Here is a 23,079-nt window from a genome sequence, read left to right as displayed (position 1 = left end):
CTCCTGTGCTGCCCTGTCGGAAGACCCAATGTCTGTTTGCTCTTATTGGATGGGGTCCTGCCCCCGTAAACATCACTGATTAGCTCGATGTTACACATTATTTCATCATCAGTCTCCTCTCAGTCACATGACCTTTCCGTCTGACCTTTTGGCATCAGTGTGTGAGATGAATATGTGAATGGGTTACTTTGGTACAGGAAACATAAGCAGGTTTGATTCTTCTTTTACTTGCGTTTTTATCATTACTCATTTTTAGAGCTGGGCCAGAAAATAAAATTTTTTTCATTGCAAATTTGATTTTCGATTTTAATCAAAAAAATTTTTCTCCCTGCTTTTACTTCCTTTAAAAAAAATGACAAATGATGTAATATATTTACCCAAAACTCTTTTATTTTAGCATCTCCTTTGGAAATTGTCTCCAACACAAACTTCAACTGAATACAAACTGTCTGCAGAACAAAGCAGCAGATGTTTTGTGAGCTACCGCTAGCTTGAGCATCTCATAAACACAAATACTGAAACACACTCAGCAGCACATTTTTGGCAGCAGCAGCCTTGAAACGGATTTAACAGTTTGTGGTTTAATGCTCCAAGTTTGAAGTTACAACTCCAGAGACCAAAATCTCATGTTTTACCTCACCAGACAAGTTGACTTGTAAAAAGGAACAAAAAAAGAAAAACTCTGGCCACATTTGAGCACTTGGTTTCTCCAGGGTCAATAATAATAATAATAATTGATACTTTATTTTCCCCAAATTGGGGAAATTCTTCTCCGCATTTTGAGCCATCCCCTGGGGGGAGCGGTGATCGAACCGCCAACCCTTCGGTTGTTGGCCGACCTGCTCTACTGCCTGAGCTAAACTGCCGCCAACACAAAGATGAAAACATCTTAAAACACAAAGACGTTAGTGAATTGAAATAACGGCAGCTGCTGGTTAGGGATCTCCGTTAAAAAGAACCTTAAAAGAAAACCTTTCCAGACGGGAACAAAACCTGCAGAACAGTCGGTCTGGCGATTGGATCAGTGGCACTTCCTCCTGTGGTTTGGATGTCAGTAACCTTTAATTAAAGCTGTCACCGGCCTGTTATTAAAGCACCTGACATGCTCCGTCTGTGTGCTGATGACTGCAGTGTCTGGCTTTGTGCCTTGGGGAACTCTTACAAACTACACGATCCAAGTGTTACTTGGATGTTTATTTTCATTTTCTGTCAGAGAAAGTGTGTAAACTGTGACAGGCGATGAGCTTTTCTGAAAACATTCTGGGATCTTTCTAGTTGTGCTTGTTTGGCCTTCAGTTTAAGTCGGTGCTTTGTTCAGGATCCCGGCGGCTTCTCTAACGCTGCTCTACATCATCTGTGTTCATGTTTCAGGATGATGACACCGTTCCTATGGAATTGAGGAACTTACCGGAATACAAGGAGCTTTTGGAGCTGAAGAGGCTGAAAAAACAGAAGCTCCATGAGATCCAGGAGGACAAGGCTGTGGTGCAGCACATTGGCTTCAAGGTGGAGCCTTCGTGCATCCGTTTGTCATTACAGTAAGTCTTTCCTAAAGACGCTCCGTCTGTGACGGGCATGTGGTGTTCTCTTCCTTCAGTGCGACGTGTGTGGGATGGAGCCCATCCAGGGAACGCGGTGGCACTGTCAGAGCTGTCCGCCCGAGAACTCTGTCGATTTCTGCTCCAACTGTACCGACTGGTGAGTCAAGTTAGTCCTTTGGTAGTCCTCCTCCCAAAGAGTTTGGAATTTCTGACATCTGAAGTGGATTGGTTTACCCAAACTTCACATCATTAATTCATGTCAAGACTTGAAGTTCATGCTAAAGGAAGAAAATTCCGTGTTTTTTTCCTGATCCGATCACGTGGTCGGAAACCCGGCTCTACCACATCGGGGCTACCCCGATCAGGGATTGGATGTTTATTTTCATCAGCGCTTTATGTTTCAAGCTTTTTATTCCAGACACAAACTCCAGTAGACGTCTGCATATCATGAACGGATCGGGACGTTTTATTGCCGTGTACGGCGCCGGTTTGACCAGGTCGCTCACAAAGACCGTTCAGAGAAGTTATCAAGATGTTCACAGATTCAGACGTCCGAGCTGAATAATTGTTTTGATCGTTTTAAACTGACAGCAAGTGTCTCTATTGGTTTGTCTCAACTTAAACAACAAACTGCAAAGACATGGAAAAAATAAAAACCGTTTTTAATGAGAGCAGCGTTCTCCTGCTGCTGACAGAGAGACGACTATAAATGCAAGCTCTGGGAAAAGGTGATTTATCCTTTCAGACCAATCTGCCTTTTTTATTCCTCTGTGACAGAGCCCCAGTTAAGCAGAATTAACTAATGTGGCAATAAAACCCAAAATATTACGTCATAGTATCTAAAAAAAACAACTCAAACTAATCAATGGCTCCATTGATATGAGTTAGTCATGAATACTCTTTATCACATTTATGCTACAGCGATGATTTTATGACTATTAATGGAGATCTGACTCAAAAAGGTTCAATTGTCCTAAAGCTACAGTCACCATACGTCCTCACATGACTACTTATAACCAGTTTTACTAGTTAATAGTAACTATTTGTACTACTTTACTTGTTTGTTGACGGTGCTTCACAGAAGTGAACTGTTAAAGTTTGAAATGATCAAAGAATGAAATAGAAATCTAGGAAAAACCTGGACCTGTTGATGGAATTATTTCATTTTTTCAAAATGTGGTACAAAAGTATTGGATCGGGACTCGGCAGATACTCAAATGACTCTGGATCTGATCGGGATGTCCCTAGTTCTTTTCCAGAACCTGCTTGGAGTGGTTTAATAAAATAAAGAAAACAAAAGTTAAAAGGACAGTTTGGAGTCAGAACATGGAAATGAAGGCAAACAGTTTATTTCCCAAACTAAAGTGGAATAGTTACTCTTACATGTTTGTCCATTTTTAATTGATGCTCTAGATGCATTTACATTAAAAGCTTTTTACCGGATCCTGTAAATTATTAGTAAGTTGACGTATGTAAATTCTTATTTATAACCGATCTTTCACCCCTCCAGCAGCACCGAGTGGGGGTCCTCCCCCCATCCAGCATGTCTGGGCATCCGACTGTTTAACCTTTGTGCCATCCTATGGGGTCCAGATGACCCCCCCCCTTACATTGACGTGTTCTCCCTACCATGACAAAGGTGGATAAAGGTGGAAAGATTTCATGTAATCCATGGACACCAGTGAAGATCACAAATCATTGAAGAAAAAAGGTTCAGAGCACTGTCTAGTGGGTCTAGATGACCCAACTCCCAATATTAAAGTGCCTAGGATAGCACAAGGGTTAATTAAAGCAGTGTTTTTCAACCAGTGTGCCGCGGCACACTAGTGTGCCGTGGGAGATGGTCAAGTGTGCCGTGGAAAATTGCCCTCATTAACTGATCTAAAAACATTTTCCATCTCCAGGATTCAGCTCTGTGTTCATCCAAACAGGCCCTGATAAAACACTGAGGAGTTAGGAATATAAAAGATCGTAAAATACTTTTTCTTTGTGTTTATTTTATTTTATTAAAGACATTTTGATAAGAATGACGGCAGCGCGATTCAGCTGCAGCTCCGGCTATATTTAGGAAAAGTCCCGCCCCTTTACCTGTCTCCACCAATCATTCTTGGAGGCTTAATCACATGTCATCAGTCTGACCAATCAGAAGTGGTTAAAGTCTTCACTTCCTTGTCCCGATTTAGCTCGTAAAGTCGCTCAGTTCTAACAAAACTACCAGCTAAAGCTCGTCTTTAGCGGTATAGCTTTCCACAGAATCCGGTATCAGACCGTGGAACAAGTGAACAAAACAATGAAGCTCCGAAAAGCGATCTTCGGCCGTTTTATGCACTACATCTCCCATGATGCATTGGGTTGTGAGAGTGACAGCGTAAAAGGAGTTCTGTTGTTAAACGTCTTGAAAACAACGAACACACCTCATTCTGTTTTTAAATCTTCTAACTTAACTTTTATTGCATCTTTTAGAAAAACAGCTGCAGTTTGCAGCTTTTTCTGCAACAATTATCTCAAAAATGCATGTGAGATTGTGGAGGGACTGTAGATCAATACAGACTATGAGTTTCTCCTTCTTTTTTTTCATTTTTGGATGCTGGTGTGCCGCGGGATTTTTTTTAAGCTTAAAGTGTGCCGCGGCTCAGAAAAGGTTGAAAAACACTGAATTAAAGCACAAGGCCTGCGGCGGGAGCTGACCATGGTGCTGATGCGACGTGATTTCTGCTCAGTGCTTGGAATGTTAAGAAACTCAATGAAGCGCGGGTTTATGTGTGTTTCCGTGGTTTTAACCTGGTTTATCCGAAATACATCTGTGTAAATATCCCATATAAAGGCCACGTATGATCGCCTATGACCAGTTTTCATCCGTGCAACATGTGCAAATGTAATGGTGGCTGTGTGACGCGGCCTTTACTCTGATGGTAAACAAAACTGATTTGTTTCTGTTTTAACTCAGCTTCTTCAAGACGGAAACCCACAAGCCCAATCACCACCTGGAGCCGGTGCACCAGCCAGAAACCTTTCTGGACAGGGACTACTGTCTGCCACAGACCACGGGCTACAACTACCTGGACCCAAACTATTTCCCCGCCAATAGATGACAGGGCCACGGGGGCCTCTAGCACCAGGCTCTCCACATATCCACAGGCCACTCTGCATGGCATCATCCTCCAAGTCCAAGAAACCGCTTTCATCTGCCAGCAGACAGCTGCAGCCCTCAGAGCAGACCTCAGTGCTGCTGGTGGGAGGGGGCGGATGCTGGGAACTGACCTCCTGACTTGGGCAAAGAGCGGCCATGTTGGTTTCCCACAAAGAGGGGGGACCCTGCTTCCCCGTAGCCAGGTTTTTCAACGGATGTGTGAGTTGAAACGAAACACTATTTTTAAAAAACCAAGACAGCAGAAGGCACTCAACATTCCTGAGATGTGGGACCCCAGAGGACGCTTTCCCCCCCTCCTCCTCCAGTCGCCTCCCCGTGCTGCTCGGAAGTAGAGTCTGAAGCGCCATCTCATGCAGACGTGGCTGACCAGTGCGTCAAGGACTCCGGTGACTGTCGAGTCATCGGCTGAAATCCATGATGGTGACCTGCGTGTTCTCCGTGTTATGGATGAGTGAACATGTTTTAGCTAGGCGTCCATAGATCTAGTATTTATGATTCTGGGGGGACTGTGGTGGGAGTTCTGCTGACCTGGATGCGATTTTGTTCCATGTGTCGGCATGGACCCCCCCCCCCCCCCCCCCCACACACACACCACCACCACCACCACCAATGTCACTCAATGCTGCCCCCCCCCCCCCCCCCATCTCTCTCACTCGGTTCTGTTTGTTTAGCTCTCTCCATTAAAGGTGGGACGCACTACAACCTGGAGAAGACATGAGGACAAACCCACTCACCTGCCCCCCACCCACCCCCCAGCGTGTGCCGGTGTTGATCATGTGGAGTGTTCCAGTGTCTGGTGATAAGTGAAAAGTAGCCACTGCTAGTTGCTGTGTGCCATTTTTAAAGACCTTTTTTTTTTGTTTATTTTGGGGGGGGGGGTTATGGTGACCCTTCCTCCCCGTTTCCCACGCAGGACCCGTTCTGCCCCCCCCACAGCTTTCATTTTTGCAGCCCACCTTAAAGGTCCATCTAAAAGATTGTATTTTTATTAATCTATTTAAAAAAAAATGAATAATTGAGGTCTGGGCCGGCGCCCCCGGGGTGGAGCGGCCCACACTTTTATACACATAGGTTTCGTTGTGCTTGAGTAGACACCATTTTGTATGGATTTTTGTCTCTTCCCCTCACTCCCTCTGTCCCGCTTCACATGCGTGTATAACAGTCTGTTCTTATGTAAAAGAAAAATAATAATGTAAAAAAAATGCTAGAGGAGAAACGTGGAAATAAAAGTATGTGAAAATAGTATTTCTGCCTTTATTCTGTTTATTTATTAATGCGTTTAAAGTGAAATGATGGAAATAAATGTTTGTAAACATTTATATTTGAGGATTTTTGCCTTAAATGCTCCAGTTAAGTGCAACAGTTTCTTCCACATATGTTCTTCCTAACTTTAGAAAGTTTAATAATTGTGCTGTTAAAGTGATTTTATGTTTGTTCATGTTTTCACACTCGGGTAGGGGCACGTTAACATTGGGAGTGGGGTCATCTGGACCCCACAAGATGGCACAAGAGTTGAGACCCATTTTTCTTAAAAATGGAAATCATGTGGAATACACTCCAGACAACCATTCTGGTGTAGGGACATTCATTCAGAGTTGTTTTTCACACCTTGAAACAAAAAAAAGTTATTTTTAAACTAAATGTGGCAAAAATTTGCAAAAATACTTTACAAAAGAACAAGAAAGTCTGAAAAGGTTGTGAAATAAACTCATGAAGCAAAAACCTACATAAACAGAAGCTCAACCTGATTGAAAACAAACCAAGACAACCTTAAAGGTGTGATCTAGATTTGTTTCCAAGGGTCTGCTTGGGTGTATTCAGACTGAAAATTAGTTCCAGGTCATCAGGGGAAATGAACTCTGGTTCACTTTAACCCTTGTGCTATCTTGTGGGGTCCAAATGACCCCACCCTTGCATTGACGTGTTCTACCTAACATGATAAAGGTGGAAAGATTTCATGTAATCCATGGACACCAGTGAAGATCACAAATCATTGAAGAGAAAAGGTTCAGAGCACTGTCTAGTGGGTCTAGATGACCCAACTCCCAATGTTAAAGTGCCTAGGATAGCACAAGGGTTAAGCAGCAAAATGTGTCCAGTCTGAATCCAGCCTTCCTTCCAAAAGGTTATTTGATCCGATGTTTGTTCCTGTTGCGCTTGCCTGATCCGAACAGCAGGAGGCGCTGAGTCTCACTCCAAATGAACACACACAGGTAGTCAAACGCACTGGCTTTATTAAGTGTGAACTACCAGACAAGTTATCAAACAACAACCTGTACTATGCGCTGGTAAACATAAAAAACTCCGTAAACGCGATACTTCCATGTTTGTCTACTGTTTTGGAGCAAACGCACAGAACGGCGGCTGAAGCTGTGAGTGTAGCATGCTTGTCAGAACGTGGAGCACACCGCTGTGCGTGGGAGCGTGCACGCCTGCCCACTCCTGTCAGCTCGCCCTCATGCACAGCAGAGATGCTCCTGTCTCAACAGGTGGGGGCCAGAGTGTCGGAGGTGATGTGGGGGGTCAGAATGTGACGATGGAAGCAGGTGAAACATGCGGTTCAATGAGCTGCTGCAGATGTGGGCCCGGGGGGTGTTGAGAAGTGTCCGTGGGGTGAAGGCGGAGAGGGAGTGAGTCTTCACAGAGGGGGGGGTCAGCTGGGTAATCGTTGTGGGAGTCAGATGGTGGAGCAGGAGGCCATCATCTGGCAGATCTGGAGGAACACTTCGTCTGGCGACGTCTCGGCATCAACCTGCAGCGGGAGACGAGCAGAAGCCCTTCAGAAGCCTTCACGCCCGCGGCGGCGCCGGCGTTCTGCACAGGAAACGCACGGCCCGGGGATGACCTCAGCACCTCATGTGGCATTTACGCACACACTGGCCCGCTTTGGCATTTAAATGTTCAAATAAATCCTGTTTGAAGTTAGGATTTATCTCCCTGTGGTTCTCCACCTGCCCTCATGGAGACATCAAGGAGGCCCCTGAAGCCCCCGCACACTCACAAGTCCTCATCGAAGGTCAGAGCTTTGTTTTTTCTTTCAGCTGCAAAAACATTTCTGAACCTTAACCTTCAATTGATAAAGGCGTTAACCATGCATTCTTTAAACGGCCAGCAGGTGGCGACTCTTGTCTGACTCCTCAGTAAATGCACATTTTTCACGTTTTGTCCCATTAGGAGTATGGTAAAAGCCTCCGGACGTTCAGCTATGACAATCAGACTTCATGTCTGGGCTTCATTCTCTGTAGTTTGATCTAGTTCTCTCATGCAGTCATGTCCACCCAAGAAACATCTGGGATCTTCTCTGCTTTGGAGAGTTGAGACCTGCTGTTGCTGATTATCTCTGAGCCTCATTCAACACCCTTGTGAGTCGAGGGTCTGGCTGGAGAAGCACCACCTTGTCTTTTGAATTAACAAATGTCTTGTCTGATCAAAAATCAAAGCCTTTAATTATCCCTTAGATGATCTGCCCAGTCTTTATCATGGCTGCCAGCTCAGCCCAAAAAGGCAGACATCCGCGTTTCATTCATTATAGTTTCTATTCATTTTCCTTTTGTCTTTCTGTCATCTGCCTGTGACTTTGTATAATAATTACACGATATGACATGACACGATTAGACAATGAGAGCATTAGCCAAGTTTCTCCGTACTCTTTCAGTGTTTTTACTGCCAACTCTCTCTATTGTTTTTTGGTAAAATCCTAAGCAGATGTTTGCATTTAAAGGCCGTGTCACACAGTCGCTTTGTACATTTTCCACGGATGATACATGACTACTGTATATGTAAAAAAAAATAAGTGAAAAAAGTTGTGGTCTCCTTTCATGGAATTTTCACATATGTATAACAAATGAACCAGGCAACGAACACACAAATCAAGGTAAAAGCCGAGTCCGGCCCAAAAGTTGAGCGTCAAATACATCATTTGAACGGGAAATGTATATAAATATATAAAAGTCATCCATCAGTGGCTCATGTGTGAAAAGTCTGTTAGATGTACGTGGAACGGTCGTGGAAACCACACATTAGCGTATGCATCTTGCAAAAATCATGCACAGTTGCGTAAGATTTGCGTAAAAATTGCGTATAAACTACAAACTAAAACATGTGTGAACGGCGTATTTCTCAACAGGCCCAAAATTTTGAACACGTAAAGAGACCCGTCAGCCGAAACCTTCGACGGACATCTGGGCACATCGACGGATGACAAATGCAAGAAAACACTTCTGATCACCAAAGATCCAAACTTCCTACATGGAAAAGGCACAAAACGAACGTAGCGGCTGTGTGACACGGCCGAACGGTGACCATGAACCCTGCAGACGCGGATGAAACCAAAGAAATGTTCTGATGCCAGACGTCGCTGCAGATCACACTTAACGCTATTTGTCTGTATGAAAATAAGCAAGACGAGACGAAGCTGAATTCAGATCAAAAACGAAAGAGTCTCTCCCTCCTTCTTTTCACATTCCACCATCCATTTTAGAAGAACATAAACACTCACCTGAGCACAGGTGTTAGCTCACCTTTGCACTAACAGTTTGCATGATTAAATGAATGAAAGATTTCACACTAGTTGGTTTAAAGGCATAAGTATGCGTGTGAACACTATCTGTTTTGTGTACATGTTGACATGTGGACATTTTTGCAGCTAGCAGGTGTGTTGATAACATTTGAGTGTGTGTGAACAGGCCCCGCCCTTTTTGTACTACATTTGAACCTTACCGTAATGATAAACAACCAGTAAACTTGCTCTTCATGGTCTCATCCCCCCCCTCCTATTATCACCCTCTAACCCCCCCCCCCCCCCCCCTCTCTCTAACATCCCTCCCTCTTCTTCCCCTCTTTCCTTTTCCGTCCGGTCCAACACCAAAGATTTTCAAACGTGATTGAAATTAATAAAGTTTGGCCTCAATTACAAAAGGGGTTTATTCAGACATACCTTTGGTTTGTATGAAGATTAATAACCCCTCTTGTTAAAGTGAAATATGTCTGACACAAGAGGCCCTCAGCTCTCATCTGTCTGCCCAGCTGTTGGACAGGACAAGTTAAAAAAACCAAAAAGAAAACAAAAGAGTGAGACATGAAATACTAGGAAATACAAATATTTTTCTAACTGCTGGTTTGGAAAACAAAACCTCACACTTCTCATATGTTTTTTGTTGCTTTAGATCATCTCTGTTGGTTTAATTTCTAGAAAAATCTAAACTGTTGAACAAAAAGGAGAGAGCAGATGACACAATCATCTCTTAACTTTTCTAATATTTTCCTGAGTTGATTTGTTGCTCAGATGGCGTCCTGTGACAGTTCCACGCTGGAATTGACCGAGCTCCTGAGAGCGTCCATTCTTTCACAAACATTTGTAAAAACAGTCTGCATACCTACAGTAAGTGATGATTACATTCACCTGTAGTCAGGCCGAGTGATGGAGACACCTGATTCTGATCATTTGGATGGGTGAGTGAATACTTTTGGTAATAACGTGTATTAATGAGGCCACTGAAAACGGAGAACATGATTCTGCTCCAGTCAGTTAAAAGGGCTTCTAGATGGTCTGGATGTCGTAAACACAAATAATTTGATATTTTCAATCCTAAAACAGAGAGAAATATATTTTTGAAAACTGTCAAATTTCTAGAAAAGTAAAAAAAAGGCTTTTTTATTATTTTCATTCTAGGTTTTCAACATGTTATCAGATTCAAGAATTCTGTCGATCGCTGGAAACAGCAGACCCTCTAATGTACAGGAGGCTGTGACAGTGCAGGGCAGCGACATGCTCTAAAAGGTTTGATCAGATGTTTTCTGTCACCTCTGCATCTGCTGAAAGCTCCTTTCTGCAGGAAATATGAAAAACCAAACAAAAACCAGATTCTCTTCTTCCAGAGCCACTGAGAAGCTTAGCATGGAAAAGAACAATGTTTTAACACGTGTCCAGCTGTCTGTGGTGATGAAAACTTCCTTCTTCTTGTGGCCCTTCAGTTTGTCTCCAAAAATAGATTTGATTTTGTTCTGTGTTTGTTTATGCTAGCAGATGCTGTTATTTCAGTTTTAGTTCGTTTTTTCCAAAAAGGAAAATTTCTATCTCCTCCACAAAAAACGTCTGAAGTCTAAACTCTCTGCATATGTTATGCTACTTATTAAATATTGAAGGCCTCAGTTATTCAAGTGGAACAAATATGCAAAATAAATGTGAGAAAATAAAATTAAAGTTTAAGAGTGGAGCAATTACTTTGAACCTGTTGGAGAATGGTGTTTACTTTTTAAGCTAAAGTTGATTTATGTTCCTTTATTTAATCTGCTTAAAGTTAATAATAGTTAAAAAGTTGAAGAAAGATTTTCCTGGTTAAATAAGAGCCACCTTAGTCTGGGCAGCACCTTAATCTCACCGTGTATAGAAGCTTCTTGCGTTCATAGTAAGCTGTGACCTCCTGGCTGTCGCTGCAGAAGCTCTCAGACCTCCTGCTCAGAGAGCCTTCTGTGTCTGAGGAGGCGAGGAGGCTAGAGGAGGATCTCCCACGATGAAGCGACCGGCTGGACATGGTTTCTGGGGAGCAGGTAAGCAGGATCACCGCGCTGGGATCCCCCATCTGATGCACAGGACGGGAAGTTAGCAGTTAAAGCAGTGAATCTGCATCTGTTTCCATTCATTTCAGTCACACACTAAAGAGTTTGGTTTGCTGTTATTGTTTTTCTGATTCCTTCACTCAGCTCTGGACTCTGAACATCTTCCTCATCCCTGTTACTCTTCTTCACATGGAAACGGGACTTGAGTCTACTCTACTCGTGCCTCTGAGCATGTGCCCGCTCTCTGTGTCGGTCTGCCGCTCTTGCCTTGGCCTCGTACTCCTGCGCCTGCGACAGGTCTCTGGGGAAGCTGCTGACCACCAGGCCTTTTCCCTGGCGGGCTGAAGACGCCACTGCATCACACAGCAGCTCCAGCAACGCAACCTGCACATCAAAAAAACACACAACACACGATGTACTCAGTGTTGTGGAAAAACAGCACAATCTCACGGATAACAAGAGAGAAGAAAATCCATCTCCAGTCCTTTGTGGGTGGAATCAGAAAACAACACTGCAAAGAGGCTTTCAGACAGTCATCACGGCTTTGCACTGAAGGAGAAACAGCAGATGGAGCAGCAGTTCTTTATCAACCCTGATCACAGCTACAAGTGATGAGGCTCCTATGGTGTGGTGAGGCGCAGAAAGCACACACGATGCAAACGCTCAGACATCTATCTGAGGCTGGCGACCTTCCACTGCTGACATGTGGGATTGATCCTTGGAATCAGGATAACAGTAGAAAGTCATGATGTAACTCACATTATGAATAAAGTAAGGATTTGACCATGAAGTGTATCGCTTCAGTGCAGTTTCTTCCTGTCTGACAGATAAACATCTGTGGACACAAAGGATGTATCACGCAGTTGTCTGATGGGAAACTGAATCTTAAGAAAGCAAAAAGACCCTTAGTTCTGGAAAATTGTCTTAATTTTTGACTTATAAGAAAAATAATCTCATAACAAAAATTTCAATAGCAAAATAATTGTAGTTTGAAAAAAAATGCATCTTGGTGTCAAGAAATGTTTCTTAAAATACAGATTTTTGGTAAGACTTTTTTTTTCTTAGCCCTGTGGCAGATTGTTTCTGTTTATTTAACCCTGAAGAACCAAAAAAATTATTTTTTATCTGGGATTTTAAGTGGAATATGACTTTTTTTGTATTCATTTTGGGTAGCAACAACTAACAGCACCATGAGTCTGCCAATGAAGTAAAAACCTTTGACTTCGTTCTGGAGCTGTGTTCACATGTGATGTGTGTTCCAGAACACACTAAACGCCGATTCCTGAACCTGCGTTTAGCCCATGGTGTTCACGCTGAAGGAGCAGGGATGGACTTCTTCTTTTTCTTATATTTTTGACCTACACCTAGTTAGAAGACGCTTGGTACGAAATGTCAAAGTGGTGTAAATCTGGTGAATCTAATCCAGGCTTTTTCTTTCACAGCTCTATTCTGACATATTGAAGACTTGGTGTCATAGAAGTCCATCCAACCACAACTATTAATTTCTCCTCCATGATCAGTTTTTAAACGGTAGGCACTTCTGTAAATGAAAAGGGACACCAGCCATACTTTATGACCAAGTCCTAGTACCTGATTGGTCAAAGTTCAACCTGGTTCAACTTTCAGTGTGCCCTCCACAGATGCATGCTTTGAACGCAGAAACAGTCATAGAAACTTGTGTATCTGTGTGAATACGACAGTTTTGAATCTGAAACGCACTCCTACTGAGACTTTTCATTGGAAATGGTCGCTTGAACCTGGTTGCAGAGGCAGATGTGAACGTGGCTTTAGGGGTCTTTTTTTGCAGTGAACTGAGGAAGAGCTGCAGGGCAGCTTCTCATCGCCAGAATCTCCGGACACTGCAGCCTTTTTTTTGGCAAATCATGAAAGAAATCTGTACATTTTTTAGGGCTGTGTTTTCTGTACATCAATGGACGGTCAATTTCAGAGGAAAAGAAATTCAAAATTTGGTAACGTTTTTGCTTTTACAGTTTAGCATTCAAATTCAGTGAATAACATTTATGAATATGTTGGACTGCTCTTTAGCGCTGCAAGATGGTGTAGTGGTTGGCGCTCTCCCCTCACAAGGAGAAGTGTTTGGTTTGAATCCTGTTTGGTTTCTTTCTGTGTAAAGGCTGTGTCACACTGCTACTATGTACAATTTGTATCACGGATGTATCACGGATGAACAACATTAAAACCACAGAAGAGGTACGAAAAAACACGCAAATAACACGTAAACCCCCGCTTCATTGAATTTCTTCACTTTGACATTCAGGGCTCTGAGCGAAAATCATGGTCAGCTCCATGGTCAGCAGCATGGTCAGTAATATGGTCAGCTCCATGGTCAGCAATGTGGTCAGCTCCATGTTTACCACCACGGTCAGTAATATGGTCAGCCCCATGGTCAGCACCATGGTCAGCTCCATGGTCAGCAGCATGGTCATTAATATGGTCAGCTCCATGGTCAGCAATGTGGTCAGCTCCATGGTCACCACCACGGTCAGCTCCACGGTCAGCACCACGGTCAGCACCACGGTCAGCACCACGGTCAGCACCATGGTCAGCACCATGGTCAGCACCATGGTCAGCTCATGCCGCGGTCCCTGCAATGCTTTATTTTAATTTAAACGTTGGATTCCCTTGTGCGAGAAAGTCGCATCCTGCGCCTGCCGTACCCATCCCCTTACCACAACCTGCTTTCCATGCGGTGCCGGACACCGCATGGAAAGCAGGTTGAGACGCATGAATTGTGAAATTCTCAACGGACGAAAACTTTTGAACAGCTCAGAACCAAATTGACATTAAAGCCCATCAGTCGAAACCCTTGACGGACATCTGCGTCCGAAAACACTTATGAATCCCAAATATCGCGCATGATATGTACGTAGTGGCTGCGTGGCACGACCTTAAAGTTTGCATGTTTCCTTGTGCATGTCTGGGTTTATTCTGCGTTCCTCTCACAGCTCAAAGACATGTTTCCTAGGTTGTTGGGTGATTGTAAATGATCGCTTAGGTGAGTGTGACTGTGTGGACCTGCAGCAGACAGTGTTTAGGGTCTACCTCGACTTCACCCAACAGTAGCTGGATTGGCTCCATGTAACCCTGAAAGGGGATTCACTGAGTTCTGTAGACGGATGGATGTTGTTCAAAGCTGTTTCAGTTATGCATATCTCTTTTTCTAGATAAAGTCATATTCTAAAAAAACATCTCTGTATTTTGTAGCAACAGAAATATTTTTTTAATGAGAATATGAGCTTAATTCACCTCCTGTGGTACATGTACCAGACATCCTGAAATGGTTAGTTTAAAAATAATTATTTTAGATCGGATAACAATTATATTAATAATAGTTTTTGTCATAATGTGAAACTATTAGTTACAGCAAACACAGTTCTGGTTAGATGTAAATTGAGCCATGAGGTGTGTCTATGTCCAGAAGGTCCAGGAGAAAAGTTCATGAATAAAACTGCAGGTAAATAAATCCACATTTTCATTTAGGAGCCTCAACCAGAAACATTTTTCAAAGTGAGCTGGTACTATATATTCTGTATTTCTCTTCTGCAATATTATTATTCTTCTTTTACCAAAACCCACTCATTCCCTTCAGAATATAACTTTATGTGTATCTTATTATCGGCAACACCATGGTCTTTGTTGCGAGGCAACAGTGTAGTAAAAAGTCAAACTCCACCTGTGTGATTACAGTTTTTTTAAACGCATGCTGTTATATCATAAGACAATAAAACCTTTAGCTCCACATGTGTCTGCTTTCCTAAAGATGTTTAGCTGTAAACCTGCAGAAGAGAACCTCAGTAATTTGCTTCCTGTGGGGTTATTCTTCATTCTTTTAATCACTTCCTTCCTCATTTATCTCCAAATAAAACCGTCTCTCTCATTTAAAATCACATTTTCAGTTCTCATGCTGTTGAGCACACGGGACATGACCCTAATCTGCACTAAGAAGCTTGAGCCACTTCAAAAGCGACGGCGTTCTCCATCAAGCTGTAGTGAAAGTGAGCGTGGGACTTTTTGGTGGTCTTCATGAGTTCATGGTTTCTTCCTTTACTGTTGAGATGTTAAAAAGCATCCAGCTTTTTTATTTTTATTTTCTTTACCCTTTTTTTCTCTTTTAAGACAGAAAAATAATTGCTTTCATCAGGTAAACATATAGACTTTAGTTTTGTTAAACTTCTTGGTGAAGTAAAACATGTGTTTATTGAAATAATCATTTTGTGTTACAAATAAAGTTTTGTTTTATTCTTGGAAATATGTTTTTTTTTCTTTTAACCGGAAGCGGTCTCAGTGTTACAGAAAGAAAGTGACAGATTTAAGGGGTTTCTATTTGCTGCAGGATCATCTTTAATGCAGAAATGTTTGCATATACATTTATTAATAGAAATCAACAAAACAATTCTTGTTTGTCCCGAAGCTAGTTTGAAACCTGTTTGGCCATAAATCTTGTTTGTTGAGGTTTTTAATATTCCTTAAAGTTGTATTTTTTTTAATTCCCCTGTGTCAAAAAATATTTTTTATTTGATAAAATAATGATAATAATCATAAAAAACAGTATTTCTGTCTTTTGAATCTTTGTCCTGTCAAAAAGTGTCCTGGTTTTCAAGAAACTATAAACGTAAATCATAAAACTATGTCAGCGTTTTTGATAAAAGTCATAATTTGTTCTATTTTATTACCTCATTCAAAGAAAGAACGTGTTTCAAAATCATGATTAAAAACATCCATCCTTCCATCGCTGAATCCCTTTCAGGGTCACACGGTTGCTGGGGCCTATCCCAGAAACTGTTGGGAGAAGGCGGGGCACGGGCTGAACAGGCCATCAGTCTGTTGCAGGACCACACATGCACACATGTGCACACCTAGGAACAGTTTAGGACGAATCCGAATTCTATCCCTACTGCTTGTCCCTACCTCTTCAAATGTGGGGGCACTTGAAGCTGCAGTGGTGTCCGAAATGTTTTTTTATGGAGGAGAGGTGGGGGCTAGCTTAAAAGCTATTTATTCTTAAGTTATCCCTAGTTAGTAGAGTGTCGCACATGTGGGAGGAGAAGAAATGCTTTTCTTCACTTGTTTCACGATGAGCGACAACCTAAGTTTTCCATATGTGTCCGTTTGGAGGGCTAAATGTGAGGGTAGGGAGAAACCGTAGGGGTAGAGGAACATTTCGGTTCGGTTTTGGCCTTAGAGTTATCACTTAGCTGCTGAATCAAGTTTTTGGACTGTGGGAGGAAACTGGAAAAGACCCACGCATATGAGGGTCTTGCAACATGAAAGCCTCGAGATGCTTCGTGATAGCAGAGCGTGAAAAACCAAACATCTCTGACAACGGAGAGCAGTTTCTCTCTTTGAGGACTTTTTCTCTCTGATGGAAATATGAACGTCAGTTGTCAAACAGAACTGGAGCTCAGGCGGCAGACATTGTTCTGTTTTGCACCTGAGACCCAGCTGTTGCCCCTCTATCAATGCGTTTTCATTTGTGACCTTCTGGCTCAGTTCACTTGAATCTATGCAGGTCCAACCACATTTTCACATCTCTCCTCTAGAACTGGATTTTAGAAGCATCCAAACTAGACCAGGCCGTCCAGTATTTGTTGAATAGAACTGGAATGACCTTTACGGAAAAGGATGGATGAGCTGGAAGCTGGCTTGTATGTTGGAGGTGCCTCCAGCAGATGTTTCTTTTGCCTCTGCCCTCTTTGCACCAAATTATCTCGTGCTAGCAACTTGAAGTGGGAGCTGTTATTGTGACTGCCTCTCCCTGTAATTGCCTATCTTCTCTTTTGTCACCTGGCCACACAGGCTTACTGACTTTCTGAACTAATTCCCTCCTGAGGGGAAAACAAAAACCTCTAGCCTTTAAAAAACTCCTCCAATCCTCCCTTGTCTGGTGTCTGCTGCAGGATTGGAACTAAAGCGTGTGATGTGATGTGCATCCCTCTTACTGCATTTACCAAGCTGCTCTATTCAGTCTAGACTGTCTGAACCTTTGGGATGTGTGTGGTGTTGAATGACTCTGCTTTGACTGTGTGTGTTCGGCTGTGTAGTGGATTTTACAGTCAGCTCGGAGCTCAAATGTGGCACAAAGCATCAGGACTAACCATCTTGACTTTGATCTGTCCAAATCTCAGCTTCATCCTATTTGTTCAAACACAGTGTCGCACGCCAAAACTGTAACGCCATTCTTCTACTAAAGAAAGGATGATTACTAATAATTTTTAATATTTTTTTTACAATGAACAAAGGTTTCACTCACTCACAAAATGGTTTTTCAGCTTCTTCGTCTGAGGTTATACATATCCATAGGTGGAGTAAGAAGATCATACTTTTTCTTTAACAAAATTCAGATGTAACTCATGAAGAATTTTGTTAATCCAAAAAATCTCCCCAAAAAAGCCTCAGCTTTAAGAATTAAAACTGAAAGGGCCAAAGATGTGAAAAAAAACATGACCCATGCATGAACTGCTGAGGACGTGTAACCCTTGTGTTATCCTAGGCACTTTACCATTGGGAGTTGGGTCATCTAGACCCACTAGACAGTGCTCTGAACCTTTTTTCTTCAATGATTTGTGATCTTCACTGGTGTCCATGGATGACATGAAATCTTTCCACCTTTATCCACCTTTGTCATGGTAGGGAGAACACGTCAATATAAGGGTGGGGTCATCTAAGATAGCACAAGGGTTAAAGGGGAGACACACAGCAATCTAGTTAAAGTGTGAGGCATATTAGGACTTTTGGAGTAAAGCCTTGGAAAGATTCGTTTTAAAAATATTCTTCCAAATAACAACTGAGGCTTAAAGATTTTCAAACTAATAGAGCTCCAATCATACAAAGCAAAAAAACTAAATGTCTGAAATCATTTTAAAGTCCCACTCTGACCATATAAGGATTTTTAAAAAAGCTTTTCCAGTGGTCTTTTAATTCTGACTATGCCGTTTCATCCAAAATAATAAAAAAGAAACTTGTGTTAACCCTTGCGCTAACCTATGGGGTCCAGATGACCCCACCCTTCCATTGACGTGTTCTCCCTACCATGACAAAGGTGGATAAAGGTGGAAAGATTTCATGTACTCCATGGACACCAGTGAAGATCACAAATCATTGAAGAAAAAAGGTTCAGAGCACTGTCTAGTGGGTCTAGATGACCCAACTCCCAATGTTAAAGTGCCTAGGATAGCACAAGGGTTACAAAAACCTTGTGGGCAGGACCGTTGGCACAGAGCAACCCCACCCCCTCTTTTCCTCCCCATGACTCACAATGATTTGAATAAAGAAATACTCAGAGATGCATTTATAAGCTTAGTTTTCCTCACATATGTCCTCCATCATGTCACCGGAACATGTTAAAAAAATCACAATTATCATTAGAGTGGATCTTTAAAAATGTAGACTTGAGGTTGAACTTAGTCTTCCAAGACCTGCCTTCTTCATGGTGGAGGTTTTGAGAGCTTGGTTGATCCCCCGGGCTTGTACTGTCTGAGGCTAATGATCCTGGTGGGGTCTCCACTGGTCAGCCAGAGCGGAAAAAAAGCGCCTTCATACATAAAAATCCACTTCAATATATCACTTGGATGGATGTGGGACTCTGGTCTCATACTGTGGTTGCATCTAATGCAGGGGTGTCAAACATGCAGCCTGCCAAGACCTTTCGTCTGGCTCTCAGTTGATTTATCCAAAAATAAATATTTTCTGAATTCTTTTGTACTTTTCTGCGCTGCTATGCTGAGCACTGCAGATGCGGTGCTCAGCATAGCGGTGCCTTCAGCACATCTGTTGTCACCTTCCACCAGAGCCAAGAGGACCTGGCTGCAGACATCAACGTCCAGAACCAGAAGTCCTCGACCAGAATTAGAAGTTCCTCATATCGTATTTTAACTGGAAACCTTAACAGTTTACCTTCCCCGCCCATGTGTCAAAGTGTACTTGGGCGAGACACTGAACCCCGCCTTGCCTCTGATGGAAGGTTGGCACCAGTGTTGGGCAACAGAGTGTGTGAATGGGTGAATGGGTCTGTGACTGTAAAGCGCTTTGGGCCTTTGAGGAAGGTAGAAAAGTGCTATATAAGTATACGCCATTTACCATTCATGGCTTTTACTTTTTTTTCCCCCCTATCTCCTGAGAAGTTCTCTGTTTATCTCTTTGTGCTCCGTGTTCTGTTGTCTGTTTTTATTTTATTTTATTGACCATTATAGGTCTTTTTTTAATCAGTGGATTGGTAGAAATAATTCTGCCCACAGCACGGATCCAGTCCCACATCGTCCCTGAAATTCTTTGGCTCATTTAAACATTTGAATCAATGGAGAGAAAACCAGAACTCAATAAGACAGAAGCTAACATGAAGGTGGAGTAAACGGCACACTGACCTCGGGCAGTTTCTCTCCTCTCTCCAGTATGTCCAACAGGTGGCGCCCTCTGTCGCTGTGACTCTGCAGCTCACTGCACAACAGGTCTCCCAGGGCAACGCGACGCAAGCCAAACCTTTCCTCCATGCGCTCACACTGGAGAGTTTTACCTGAGCCTGGACCACCTGATGGACACAGAGATGAGTCAATGTCTTCACGCTCTAATGTTGAGGCAAAGTGTGTGTGTGTGTGTGGAGGGAGGGGGGCAGAAGGCAGAAACAATAGGAAATAGATGGTAAGTGTGAAAGAGAGAGTTCAGTGTGCATGGAGGTATATGTATGAAGGGAAAGAGATGTGTGGGAGGAGAAGCAGCTTATAAAGGTGAGTGGGCAGCCGTGTGTGTGTTTGTGTGAGTGTGTGTACTTTCACAGGTCTGATTGGTTGTCAGGGTGTGAAACTAGTATTAATTATAATCCTTTATGTGAAGTTTACTTAAGATATGCAATTTGTTGCAATAAAACTGAAATAAGCACCAGGCCTCATTTGATTTATTACTGTTTATGCAGCTTCTGCATTTACATAAATGATTGGAATCGGTGCAGAGGGGGGGGCGGACTCAAGCGCTGCGTATGGGAGTCTGCTCAAAGTTAAAAACTGATTTACAAAAGTAAACTGAAACAATAAATGGGATTCAGAGGCAGAAACTCCAGCAACAAACAGGTTTAAAACTTCTGACTGTACATGAGGACTGGACTGAGTGACCACGCCCCCTCTGGCATTCCAAACAGGAAGCACCTGCTGCAGGCCAAATCCCCATAGACCTCTATAACCAGCTGTTACTCAGTTATCCTACTGGTCAGAATAACCATTCTTGATCTGACACCGCCCCCCCTAAAATACCTAACCAGTACTTGGAAAAAAATCAACAATAAAGGGAATCTAAAGGATGTTAAAACACATGAAGTATATTAGCAGTGAGGAGAATTATTATGACATGAAAACCTGGTGTGGTCATTAGAAACTGAATCCAGGTGTGAGACCGACAGCAAGGGAGTCAAACAACTCAATCTAGTTCATGGAAAACATGAATAAGGTTAGAAGAGAAATTAAGGTTTTTTTGTCTACTACTTGAATCAAACAATTCTGAGGTTAGAAGGTTTGGTTTACAGAAGAACATAAATATGAGAAATGACTTTGCTTTAACACGTCAAACAACTTTGTAGCCATGGACACATGAAGGAAGCTTCCTCTGTACTTTGTTGCATTAAATCCTGACCATCACCAGGTAATTCATGCCCACAACTTTAACATGACCTGTACTCACATATTCAGTCTAAACTTGACTTAGATTCAACCTAAAACTTGTTCAGATTTATTCAGACAGGAAAAATCATTTGGTCTGTACCACGTCCGCTGAATTTGGTCCGATTTCAGTCCTGATCCTTCCATTTGGTCTGTATCCAGACTGACGTCAAGCGGACTTTCTTGTTTCGAAGCAAAGCTTGTAAACAAAACCACATGTTGGCCAAGAATTATGAGGCCGGGGCAAAGCAACTAGAGGCAGAAATTATGGTAGTCCTACACTTTGCAGTTCATGTCGGGATAGTTCACAGATATATTTCGCTGACCAATTTTGAAGACCTGTATCATTGTCAGGCTCAACACTTTTTACTTTGGTGCTCTTGTACGGTGTAGGCATCCTTCAGGGCGGTTACTGGTAAGTAGACGGCTTATGAAGGTACACTGATGAATATTTATGACATGTAGATAGCCAGGGAAACAGTAAATAGCCATATGGATCACGTTCAGATTTGTTTTAACGAGCCTGCATTCATCCGACCACATTTCGATGAGCTGCTGTGTCTCATCGTTGTGGTGTTATGGCATCGTTTTGAGGAGAATTCTGTTAAGGAACTACAAGGTAGCTTTAGGATGATGTCACAGATGATGCGCCACGAGACACAGAAGAGCGTATAGGAAGCATTTTCATTTGTGTTAAAAGAAACATTCTAACAGTTAAAAAGTTGGACTATTTTTTCCTCTTTGTTAATGCAACAATCGTTATTAGTCCGCGGCTCATCAGTTCCTTCATTCCTAATCTGTTTACATCACGTGAACACCTGCTACGGTGGCCATTTTGGTTCAGTTTTTCCGCTCCGGGAACAGAGAGACTGAGGAATGTCAGAGCGAACCGAAACTCGGTCCGACTGGAAAATCAGGGAGACCATCTAGAATAACGGCTCAGAAACCGAGGTAGATCTGGAGGACCAGGATTGGGAAAGCCTCATCTGGCTCTAACTTCATGAACTGGCTTAGGGTTTTTTTAACTTTCATTTGTGCTTCAAACTGGAAGTTGAAGGGTTACTGACACAGAACTCTGCTAACGGTAATGTTGTAATAAAGAAAAAGATGCCTCACACGTTCCTGAATCTAAACCAAATAAAGAAAAAAAATGCTCAATAGTTCTCACCAAGCCACAGTATCTAAACGTTTTGGGATCTAAAAAAAAGTTCCACACAAAAACATACAATTTATAGATTAATGCCTAAAAGGCAATAATAAATATACCTATTTTCATTATTTGCTAGCAGCTTTTAAGCTTTTCGTAACTGTTCTTACAGTTAGTAAATGTATACATTTTTATGATTTATTTGACCAAATACTTCTGCAGCTTATGCACATCCAGTGGCTACAGTGAGTTACAGGAGGTGCAATAGACGACCTTGAAGCTGAGTGAGGGGTAATATATCAAAAGTAGCCTTGAGCCAAGTAATAAACTCAGGATGTGCTTCATGTTTACCACTCTTCACCTGGAAACAGAAATTTTCCTTCCTCATTTCCTCAGAGAGCCCAGACAAATTTGACTCGGGGTTTGTTCGCTCAGAGACGACCATGAACCAAACGTACCAAGAAAAAAAAAACAGCGACGGGACGATTATAGACTCGTTTCCAGGAAATCCACCACAAAGGACATTCTTAACTTCCTATGAAAGTATAAACCACAGTTTTTTTGTGGCTAATAGTCCCAAATGAAATCATCAAGGTGTAAAAAGAATTAACTGAATCTGTTGTTGTTACGTTTATTAAACCTTTATGACAAATCAAAGGGAAAAAACGAGAAGATTGCAGAGTTTTAGCTCAATTTGTGGAGTTTGGGGCTCTCTGTAGTTTCTGTGACACCCCGTTTGGCAGCGGCTGGGATCTGAGAGGAGACCCACGACGCGTGAACAGCAGTGCTGCAGCCCTGTCCTTGATGGGAGCCAAAGTGACAGATGGAATAAATTAGGACGAGGTGGGGCAGCGCTGAAATGAAGAGGAAATGTTGCACATGACGTAGTGCACAGAGAAAAACTTCCAGTCATTTCATTTGAGCATTCTGTCCTGTGACATCAAAACTTCTGTAAAGCCTCAGCAGGTAACATTTTAGATTAAGCCCCCAATGAAAAATAGACAAAGAAAAAGATAAACA

General features: G+C 42.4%; 2 protein-coding genes across 3 annotated transcripts in view; one reads left to right on the top strand and one right to left on the bottom strand.

Annotated features, from left to right (window-relative positions):
• The window catches only part of zzz3 (zinc finger ZZ-type containing 3), a 28,895-nt gene extending 23,609 nt beyond the window's left edge, over positions 1-5,286 (top strand). For both annotated transcript variants that reach the window (XM_023965439.1, XM_023965440.1), the window contains exons 10-12: positions 1,372-1,506; positions 1,598-1,698; positions 4,489-5,286. In XM_023965439.1, coding sequence (XP_023821207.1) covers positions 1,372-1,506; positions 1,598-1,698; positions 4,489-4,633 — 381 coding nt within the window. In that variant the 3' untranslated portion in view covers positions 4,634-5,286. The remainder of the gene's footprint in view (positions 1-1,371; positions 1,507-1,597; positions 1,699-4,488) is intronic.
• Positions 5,287-6,906: 1,620 nt separating this feature from the next.
• Positions 6,907-23,079, bottom strand: part of ak5 (adenylate kinase 5) — a 107,150-nt gene continuing 90,977 nt past the window's right edge. The window contains exons 11-14 of the mRNA XM_004078698.4: positions 19,632-19,795; positions 11,518-11,634; positions 11,073-11,273; positions 6,907-7,444 (exon numbers count right to left, since the gene is read on the bottom strand). Coding sequence (XP_004078746.1) covers positions 7,370-7,444; positions 11,073-11,273; positions 11,518-11,634; positions 19,632-19,795 — 557 coding nt within the window. The 3' untranslated portion in view covers positions 6,907-7,369. The remainder of the gene's footprint in view (positions 7,445-11,072; positions 11,274-11,517; positions 11,635-19,631; positions 19,796-23,079) is intronic.

The sequence above is a fragment of the Oryzias latipes genome, chromosome 17, assembly GCF_002234675.1.
Source record: "Oryzias latipes chromosome 17, ASM223467v1".
NCBI classification, from domain to species: Eukaryota; Metazoa; Chordata; class Actinopteri; order Beloniformes; family Adrianichthyidae; genus Oryzias; species Oryzias latipes.
This window is presented reverse-complemented; position numbering and strand designations above follow the sequence as displayed.